Raw genomic sequence first — 11,175 nt, forward strand, 5'->3', positions numbered from 1 at the left:
TAACATTTTTTTTTTTTTTTAAACCCAGCTTCAGTTCTTATGCTAATTCAGTTGTCTTTCCAATCCTTTGTAATCCTCAAATAAATAAAAGCTGTATTGAATAACCAAATCATTTCAGACTATCATTAGAACAGTTCTAAAGAGATACTGTACATAGCAATAAATATAGATATACAGATACAGTATATTGGTTGCAGACAAAGGAACTTGCTATGTTCCCTCACGCAACTAAAGTTGATTGCATATTATATTAGTTATGTTTTAGGCTTAATTCTACTACATAAATGTTAGATAAAACTACATGAATATAAAAATAAAATAAAAAATCAATTTTGCATTATCCTTTTTTTCTTAATTGCACAGAGAATTAAGAATTACAGAGATTCTGTGATAACATTTCTATGAAATTGACCTTCTTTGTTCATTAATGTTTCTCTGTAGATGTATCAGTCCAGCCCTGGTGGTCAGTCGTCATGTAGCAGTGAGCCATCGCCACTTGGCAGTGCTACCAACAATGACAGCGGAGTAGAGATGGCCATGCACAGTGGAGGCAGTTTGGGGGACCTGAGTGCTTTAGATGACATTCCTGTTGTTGATTCTACCGGTTCTCCGGGTACTTCTGCAGGAGTGGGTCTCCAACTGCGTAAAAACAGGGGAGGTCTTCTACAGCTCGAGCACATCAAGAAGGAAAAGCTGAAATCTGTAAGAGATCCCTGCCCCTGGGCGAATACAATGCCTCAAGTCCGAAATACCAAGCTGCCTCCAATACCATCCATCGGTGAGTACAAAAACAGTAAAGGCTAGGGTATACTTTATTTTTCCACATGACTTTACATCTTGCGCATGGTTGGGCATTCAAGCCTTTTAAATTGTACACTTTTGGCCGTGAGCCCATATGGATGCGTTTGACACATACACAATATGAATGCTTTGTGATGCTCTTTACAGTCAACTCAAGGTGTATGCTCAGACAACGTGTTCAGGTTTGCGAGGCTAGAAAATCTGGGCTGTATGTGGACAGTCTGCATGGACTGTGCTAATGATGAAACATAGTGGCATGCGGAAAACCAAAGTATACTTTTGCCTTAATTCACTGTGATAACACAAAAGCGAAGAAACTTCCCTTCAGTAACATTCTTCTGTCTGTTGTTGTAGACTCATTGCTGGAGACTCCAAATATAGGCACGCAAATGCATGGGCCAACAACCCTACGTTCAGGAGACTTGTCCTCGTGTGAGATGACAATGTTAAGTCAGCTTCATGAGCGCAGAGACAGTTCGACCAGTACAATGAGCTCAGCATACACGCTCAGCCGTAGGTCCTCCGGGATCTCACCCTGCTACTCCAGTCGTCGTTCTAGTGAGGCTTCACAATTTGGAGTCCGCAACAACAACGTCAGCTCAGCTGACTCCTACGACCCAATCTCCACTGATCTGTCTCGCCGTTCCAGTGAAGCCAGCCATTGCGGAGGTGCAGGTGGACTCTCGAGTTTACTAAATCTCACACCGGCTCAACACTACTCTCTTAAGGCAAAATATGCTGCTGCCACAGGGGGCGCTCCACCCACACCTCTGCCCAACGTGGATCGCATGAGTCTTAGAACTAGAATGGCCTTGTACAATGACTCGCAGGAAAGTTCTCATTTGCACCATGCCCCAGCTGTAGGCAACTCAAGACGATGTAGTGACACCAGCTATGGCGCCCCTGGCATGATGCCTCATGAAGTCCCTGCCAGTCTTCCACGTCGTGCCAGTGATCCTGTTCGTCGTACAACTCTCGACCAATTCTCTGTCCAGAGGGTTCAACGGTTCAACAGCATCGGTAACATGAATCTGTCATGTCTGCCTGCAGTAGATCGCCGTATTCTCAACTTGCAGAACAACACTTGGTCTGATGGTAGCTTACACCGTAATCCCTTCATCCAAAGGCCACCAAGTATTTCAGAGAACGTTTTAATGGAGAATATGGCCACTGATGGTGGTGATCAGCCCGAAGATGATTTGGTGCTTCCAGATGATATGGTACAGTATCTCAATTCCCAGAATGGTAGCTCAAATCATGACAATGGTCATACACTAGACAACCATAGTAATATGTCCTCTCAACAACATCAGTTCTATGGACAACGACGAATGGCCATGGTTAGCAACAATCTAAGCCATCTAGAGCAAACAGCACCCCTTTGCTCAGGTCCAGATCAAATGGTAGGTCCGCAAGGCAGCATGAACAAGAACAGCATGCCTGTGCAATGGAACGAGGTCAGTTCTGGTTCTGTAGATACAACTACAAGGCTTCCAAAGCAACAACAACTCAGAGGGAACCTGACAGTGGTACAGCAGAAGCAGAACTTTGGCGCTTACCAAGGTGTTGGGCCTAATCAGCAGATTGTACCAATGAGCCAGAATCTGGTGAGCCTGCAACAAGGTTATCCACAGAGGATCGCCCAGAGGATGAACTCTGTCCAGCAGTATCGGCAAGCAGTTGCCAATCCATGTCAAAATCTCAGTGAACAAATGGACCCTCAACAGGGTTACAGGCAGAACCTCAATTGCAACTCTTCATCAGTAAACGCTAGTCAACGCCTAACATGCAATGGAATGGGTGTGCCCAATGGGAGAGCAGTGACATCGCAAAACCAAGATGTGCAGACTTACCGATCAAACTTTGCACACGTCAATAAAGTTAATCAGCAAAATTATGTCCCATTTTCTCAGACAGCCGTTCAAAATGTAGGCAGAGGACTGATACAGCCCAGACCTCCATCTGGGCCCAAAACTTTAAACAGGCAACACTCAGGTTCAAGTGTGGTCCAGCAAAATGAATGTTCTCTGTCTGGGTTTGGCACCTCAGAAGCGAGCCCAAAGAGACCAGGTGACATAGGTCAACACAATAACAAGGACGGCAGCGCTATGTACTATTCAGGTGAGATCCAAATGTTGGACACCAATATGGATTACAATTCTCTTATGTCTCCATGCACAAATCAAGCCCCTGTTGCTTCAGTGCCTACGTTGATGGCATCTCCTGGGGTTAATCAGGTCACCAGCACAGTGGATTCTTCTCAAACACTCGAGCACACTCAAATAGACTTTGATGCCATTTTGGATGATGGAGACAATTCAAGCCTAATGTCTGGCACATTAAGCCCTGGACTTCTACAGAGTCTCTCGCAGAATTCCTCACGACTTACCACCCCACGTAACTCTGTTACACTGGCCTCAGTACCAGCAGGTATTGGCAACATGGCCATTGGTGACATGAGCTCAATGCTAACTGCCCTTGCAGAGGAAAGCAAATTCTTAAACATGATGGCTTGAGAATGAAAGAAAAAAAGATATTGAACAATAAAGCCACGAAGAAAAGAATATGTTAAAGAACACTAAATTGTACTCTAAGGTACTCCAGGGGGAGAAAAACTTGTTTATGCATTTTTTTTCATGAGCAAAGGCACTGATGTACAATATATTATATTGTAAGCTTTTCAGGTGCAGCATTTCAGGTGAACATTGTCAAAGGCTAGCATTAAAATGCATAATCAAACATTCGCTGTTTTATATAACTAGATTGTACCTGTAATTGGCAAAGACCTCAAGGTGACATGTATCTATATCACGAAGCCATATGTTGTATGTAAGTTTGTTTGTTTCTGCATAAAGTGTACATCAGGGTAATGGTTATTGGGCTATTATAAGTCTGATTCTCCCTTTCTCAGCAGTGCACTGAAATTCACGAAGTGCCTCACTTAAAAGAATAGAAGTAAGCTTTTAAACTCATATAATCTGGTATTTAGCTATACTTATAGTTATGAATATTTGTTGCATTTTGCTCTGTTTTGTTTATAGTTATACATAACCTTCATATTTTAAATTGTGTATTCATATTAACTGCACAAACTTAATTCGTTCATAATTTACAATGCTCTGATGTACCCCCTTGTCATTTCTAAGGCATATTAAAGTAGGAAAATTCTCATATTTTACTCACCCTCATGTCGTTCCAAACTCGTATAACTTTCTTTCACATGCGGAACAAAAAGTAAAGTTTGAAAGTTTTACTTTGGCTTTTGTGTTCACACATTATACACAAGAGCCACTGCGGATGAGTTTCTCTTGTGAATGTGCAACGGATGTCCAAAAAAAAAACAACTTTAATTTCGGGTTGCGTTTCACCTATCGTAATGCTTCAGAAGAATGACCCTTGGACTACTTTTATAATAATTCTGGGTCCTTTTTTAAGCTTTTAAGTGAGTCCCTATCAACTGCTATTTTACTGAAAAGACAGACTGGTGTGTGTGTGTGTGTGTGTGTGTGTGTGTGTGTGTGTGTTCTGCATAAGAAAGTCATATTGGTTTGGAACAAAATGAGGGTGAATAAATTGTAACAAAAGTCTCAGTTTTGGGTGAACTATCCCTTTAAGATAAACTAGTTTTAAAAAAACATCTGCCCAATTCCAAGGAGATGGTCAGTTTCATCTATATTGTCAGATTCCCTCAAAGCACCCTCCAGGAGTTCCACATCTCTGTAGTTGCGTCTCATCTGTCTATGTGTGGGTGAAGGACAGCATTACATCTCTGCACTTCAGTTTGTGGAGGCCTGTCAACCGTCACGTCCCTTTGAGATATCTTTAAAGGAATATGCAAGTACTCTCTGTGCTTTCAGCAGAGATCGCATTCCAATTAACAGGTTCATCACCCCCTCGAGCTTGTGATAAACCACAGGCGCATACTAAAATGACTTCTGCCTTTGATTTAGCAACATTACAAGATAGTCCCACCAAGGTCAGAGCGATAACAGTTTTCTGAAGGTCTGAATTATACGAGGGGGAAGGAGAGGTTGGTGTTTCATTATGTCATTTGCAGAACTCTGCGTATGTATAGCTTTTGTACATTTTTAAATACAGTATCTTCATTTTTCTGTTTTAACACTGGATTTGTGTTGTCTCTTGAGAAAATCACATGATCTGCTCCCTGTAGAACACATTAAAGCAGATATCACTATGGAAGCTCTCTTGCGCACCCTTTTTAATTTTAGAACTAAAAAAGTGCAAATGTAAGCATATTCACAATAAATGCAGTGGATTACTCATATATAGCATATATTAAGTTAATAATTAAGTAAGACTAATAATAAGCATCAGCATGAGCACTGTCATAATACAGCTAGACCCTTATTAATTTACTTAAGTTTATAAAGAATTTTCTGCAACACTTTACAATGAGGTTGTATTACAATGAGGTATCATAAACTAACAATGGACAATTTTTTGCAGTATTTATTGATCTTGAAAAGTGTTAATTTATAAATATTTACAAACTGGTATTAAAGTTCATTATTAGTTCATAATGTATTTACTTATGTTAATGTATTCAACTTTCAATAATACAAATATATTAGTATATGTAGAAATTGAAATTAACCAAGATTAAAAAATGCTGCAAGTGTATTATTCATTGTTTGTTAACACAACTAATGTTAATGTTTACTACCTTATTATATAGTAAGTGTTACCAAATTTTTGATCAATAAACAGATATTTTATGAGATATGATATCATCAGATATGAGTGGACATTGCACTCTCAATTAACTACCTACATTTTTTAATAGCATGTATTATTTCTAATTATGTAGTCATAAGCACTTTGAAAGATGTTCTTGCATTTAAACCCACACTAATGCATACAGTACTGAGCACTTTTTTTAAAGTTAGCTTGCTTATAGTTCATGACAGAATTTCCCTATGAGAATTACAGCAGGAACATCGTAAAACAGTCAGTTTAAAGGAGAGAATCGGGGGACTGGCTGATGTGCAAAGGGAGCAAATTATACCAGCCTTAAAGCAAATATGCTTGAGGATTATTTGATCCACATCCAAATGATTTCTTTTGCTTGTGTAATTCTTTATTCTCTCAGAGAAATGATGGAGGAAAAATAGCCCCAGGGTAAATCTCAGAAGTGCAAAGAACAAGAAGGATAGCATGAAAGTGGTGTTGACGAGCAGCTGATGAGGCACCACTCTTGACAAATCCAGAAACGTTGCTGGAAATAAGATCATAATTCACCAGATTCTGGGTCCATACAGAAATTATTTTGTTAAACAGAAACAATCAGACCATAGAATTATGATAAATAACAGTGGACATTTACTGATACTACATGCAGATTTTACACTGTGTACAGACAACAAAACTAGAAGTTGGGTACACCTTTGTGTGTTGGTTACTTTATATCACTGTGGAAAACAAAAATAAAAAAATCCTGGAGGCATTTAGGTGAAGTTAATATAAATTTCACTTAACTTAGAAAAGCTCTTTATGACATACCTACATGACATTGTGTCACATAAAGTGCTATTTCAATGTATTAAAAAGTGTGTCTGGCTTTGACCTATGGACTGCAGGAGCAGCTCATCACATTAAATTATATCACTTTACTACAGACTCTCCTTTGAGACAGTCAAGACTTTCCATCAAAGGACGCTGGCAAATAACACAGGCTTTAGGTTCAAAGCGATCTGACCGAGGTCAGGGTTTAAGGCACAGGCACACCCTCCTCTCCTTGCCTGGCCATGCTTTGGGTTATGAGGGGCTTTTGGCTTAAAAGACATCCATGCATGAATGGTGACTTTGTGGCCATAGTGTGAGCTGAACAATGAGAGCCCTCACTTTCATCTGTGACTTTAAGCACATGGCACTACACCAGGCAAGTGAGATTTGCTGTCCAATTTAGGCCTGCAAGTAAGAGTCAAAATTAAAGTAAATGCTGTTAAAAAAGGAGTAGTTCACTCACAAATTCCTAACTAACTTATTAACCCTCATGTTATTACAAACCCATATGATTTATTTATTTCTATTTTTCTGTGGAAGTGGTGATTTTACAAGAAAGATTTTGTGAAATTAGATTTTAGGCAGTCTGATAGCCTAAGTCACCGTTCAGTTTAATTACATCTTTTTGGAATACAATAAAAGTGAATTGTGACTAAGGCTGCGAGTCCTTCACATTCTGCCAAACATAAAAAGAAAACTAACCCTTTAAAGTGCTTTTTAGTGAACTTCCCTTCAATTTTGTATTTGTCATAATCTCAATGTAGCATTCCTCCTGTGAAAAAGCAAGCGATATCTTGATGAGAGTATGGCAATGCTTACTACCATAGGGTTGGGTCAAGATTTTGTTTGTGCCAAAGACAAAATGTTATTGCATGTTGGGTTGAGTAATTGGACTTTCAGTCCCTTGAAAATAATCTCAATACCCTTTCAATTTATAATGGTTTTCCTAGGCCCACATCTTTACCCACAACATTAACTCTTGACTCTAGAAACCCAACAAAATTAAGAATCATACTTAATGGGTAAGCTGAAACACTAGGCCAAAAAGTATATTTTTAATATTATTACCTTCCTTTGATTACACATTAACAATACTAAAAACACACTTGTTACCAGAAATCAGGCTAAGACAACAGATTGGAGCATTGGAGACCGGGGCTTGTTGTCATGCATGGAAGTTGTAATAAGGGCTATTATGTCAGTATTTATCAGACTGAGTCAAAAGCCAAATTACAAATGACTGTTTTCTCTGGCAGTGGTTTTGTATGATAGTTTAATATATTTCTATGTTACCTTGTACATATTTGCTGTTTAACGAGCACACTGGTTCATATAGTCCTGGAGTGCATTAAGTTAATGGATTTGGTGTGCTTTCCTAATAGAGGGCCTCGAGCACTATCTGACTAAAGCAAGAAATAGACAGATAATTTTAAAATAATATTGGCATAGGTGTTATGACCTATAAAGGTGGAGGGATGCCATAAAAATTGTCACCAGTGCTAGGGAAGCCGCCACTTATACAGTCACCGACCACTTCATTAGGAAAACTATGGTCCTAATAAAGTGCCCAACATGGACTTCTGCTGTTGTAGTCCATCCGCCTCAGGGCTCGATGTGTTGTGCATTCTGAGATGCTATTCTGCTCACTACAATTGTACAAAGGGGTTATCTGAGTTAACGTAGCCTTTCTGTCAGCTCAAGCCAGTGTGGCCATTCTCCATTGACCTTTCTCATCAACAAGGCGTTTCCATCCACAGAACTGCTACTCACTGGATGGTTTTTTTGTTTGTTTGTTTTTTGGCAGCATTCCGAGTAAACTCTAGAGACTGTTGTGCATGAAAATCCCAGGAGATCAGCAGAACAGAAATATTCAAACCAGCCCATCTGGCACCAACAATTATGTCACAGTTGAAATCACTGAGATTACATTTTTTCCTTGTTCTGATGGTCGATATGAACATTACCTGAAGCTCCTGACCCAAATCTGCGTGATTTTATGCATTCACACGATTGGCTGATTAGATAATCGCATGAATAAGTAGGTGTACAGGCGTTCTTTATAAAATGGTTGGTGAGCGTATATCCTTGGGATATGATTGCCAGCCCTAGATGAACAAGCTTCTCCCAAACTTGTGTTTAGAACTTCATTTCATGAATCATTTGGTGCTTTAGAATTCTTTTACTTTAAAAAGTTAGCTCAAAAAATGCCTATGATCGGCTGTTTAATGGCAGGTTCCCAATGTGACATCTTTCCCCATATAGCGTGAAGACATGAACTGTACCTTTTTTTCCTGGACAATGTCGGTGAAAATGTTCAATCGTTTTTTGGAGGTAGAACCCACATTTCAAAAATAAACCTGATAAATATTCACTAGAGTAAAAAGTGTGACAACCAGCCCAAGTTTCCCCTGTTTATGACCTTATGTTTTAACAGTTGCTTTAAAAATCCACTGTCAATGCAGCATGATTAATAAAGCACTGCACATTCATTAAGATGCTGCATTTGATATGTTATAAAGTATTTATTTGTGAAAGAAAACCACAGCAAATTAAACAAACAAACAAAAAATGTCTTCAACTATCATGAATTTAAAAAAGGCAGTGTTGAGGAAAGGTCATCCTGTATTTCACAGGTATCGTATTCAAAGAGGGAAAATGAAAAAAGAAGGAACAAAACAACCCCTGTTTTCTAAAATACTACACAGTCGTTTGTGCAATGGCTAGACATAATGTCTATTGTACTAGTACAGAGAGAAGGCCTATTTGAAGATTTGATTTAAGTGTAGGCCTAATTTCACTCACTGAGTAAAAATGTTTTTTTTTTTTTTTTTTTTTTTTTAAAGGATTGATGCTAGTATTCTGCCTAACATCTCCTTTTAAGTCTTCATGTGACAGGATGTACAGCCTTGCAACTGAAGCAATTAGGATAGTGTACCCTGTTGTGATGCCCAGGAAACACAAAATAAGGTCAGATTTCAAGCACAAACATTTTCATTGCAGTATTTTAATGACCTATGTGACAAATTCAAAATAAAATGAGATCTTTTAATTTTCTGATCATCATTTAATGACTCTCTTAAAGTTCCAGCTATAACCTAGTCCATCTGATATCCATCATTCCAAAGCCAACTCCTTCCTCGCTTATCACCTTGGACTCAATCCACAGGCTGACAAGGGAAAGGGTCTTTTTTTTAGGTTACAAACTGGTAATTACAAGGGAATTATGCTATAAATGTGATTTATGAGGACATTTCTAGTATCCCCATAATTAAAATCACTTAAAAAAACAAACATACTAAACGATGTTTTTTTGAAAATGTAAAAATGCAGAATGTTTTTTGTGAGGGTTAGGTTTAGGGGTAAGGTTAGGGTTAGAGGATAGAATCTATAGTTCGTACAGTATAAAAATCATTATGTCTATGGACAGTCCTCATAATGATAGCTGCACCAACGTGTGTGTGTGTGTGTGTGTGTGTGTGTGTGTGGTGTTTGAACAGGATCTCTGGGGGCAAAAGATTCTCTAGTGTAGAGCCAGCAAAGAGGGGAAGAGCTTTGAAAAACAAGGAGGGGGGAGGGAGGGGGGGGAGCCAGAAGAAATTAGGCTTGCTCTTTAAACGTGATCCAACAGAAGTTTTGAAATCTGAGAAATGCCTAGATCAGAGAACAGAGTCTTTATGACCCTGGTGGTTTAAATACATATACATATATACTGTATATTATATATTAAATGGTATAAAAATCATGGTATAACAGTTAGGTTATTATTGGCAAAGTCAGTCATATATATTTGTATGAGGGTAAATAAATGAGAAGAATGTTCATTTTTGGGTGGAACCATCCATTTAAATCATATATTATGTGCTGTTATAAATTATAAAGTACTTGCTGCAGTTTTTCCATACTAGATCTGTGATTTTAAGAATCTCCAGTTATTATTTAGAGTTGTTTAGGCTTGTACTGTTCATATCACACTTTTCTTTCTCAAAGCTCTTTATAACAACTTCAGTGAATCTTAGCACTTCCCCAAAACAAGCATCTGAAAATGAGGGCAGCAAGAGGAAACACCAGATTAATCACAAAAAGCTTAAAATAACCAAAAGCAACCATTTCAAACAGATTTTTAATTTAGCTTAGCAGGAGATGGGCTGAAGGCCAGCGGGGCCATTTTGAGGTATATTATGACTCAGAAGTCACAGGCTGAGAAGATGTAAAAGCAGATCAGTGCAAGCCCAATACATTTACTTTGCTCAGAGAACTCATCTTTTGAATTAAAACAATAATAATACTCACATTGTACGCCACAATGGCCCCATCTATAAAGATTTTATTCAAGAGCACTTTGAGGAAAAGAAAGAGGAGGCAAAAAGCATGCATCTATGTTTTACTCATGAAAATTTAATTTCCTTATTTATTTACTGCTTTTGTAGGGCGGTAAGTAAATGCCAGCTTTTGAAAGAGCAAATGATGAAAACACTGATTTTAATTTTAAATATATAGTATATATATACAGTATGAATATATATATATATATATATATATATATATATATATACTGTATGTGTATTTATATATATAAATATGTATATAGGTATATATATACAGTATTGTGCAAATGTTTTAGGCACTTGTGAAAAATGTTGCACAGTGAGGATTTCTTCAAAAATAATGGCATCAATATTTTTCATTTATCAATTAACATCATACAAAGTCCAGTAAACATAAAAAAAGCTACATCAATATTTGGTGTGACAACCTTTGCCTTCAAAACAGCATCATTTTCCTAAGTTCACCTGGACACAGTTTTTCTTGGTTGTTGGCAGATAGGATGTTTCAAGCTTCTTGGAGAATTCA

At 38.1% G+C, this 11,175-nt stretch overlaps 1 protein-coding gene across 4 annotated transcripts in view; it reads left to right on the plus strand.

The window, feature by feature from the left end:
• The window catches only part of LOC127448479 (zinc finger protein GLI2-like), a 98,347-nt gene extending 91,457 nt beyond the window's left edge, over positions 1–6,890 (plus strand). For all 4 annotated transcript variants that reach the window (XM_051711042.1, XM_051711041.1, XM_051711044.1 and 1 more), the window contains 2 exons: positions 442–778; positions 1,156–6,890. In XM_051711042.1, the coding sequence (XP_051567002.1) occupies positions 442–778; positions 1,156–3,317 (2,499 nt within the window). In that variant the 3' untranslated portion in view covers positions 3,318–6,890. The remainder of the gene's footprint in view (positions 1–441; positions 779–1,155) is intronic.
• The last annotated feature ends 4,285 nt before the right edge of the window (positions 6,891–11,175 follow it).

The sequence above is a fragment of the Myxocyprinus asiaticus genome, chromosome 11 (assembly GCF_019703515.2).
Source record: "Myxocyprinus asiaticus isolate MX2 ecotype Aquarium Trade chromosome 11, UBuf_Myxa_2, whole genome shotgun sequence".
Classification (NCBI taxonomy): domain Eukaryota; kingdom Metazoa; phylum Chordata; class Actinopteri; order Cypriniformes; family Catostomidae; genus Myxocyprinus; species Myxocyprinus asiaticus.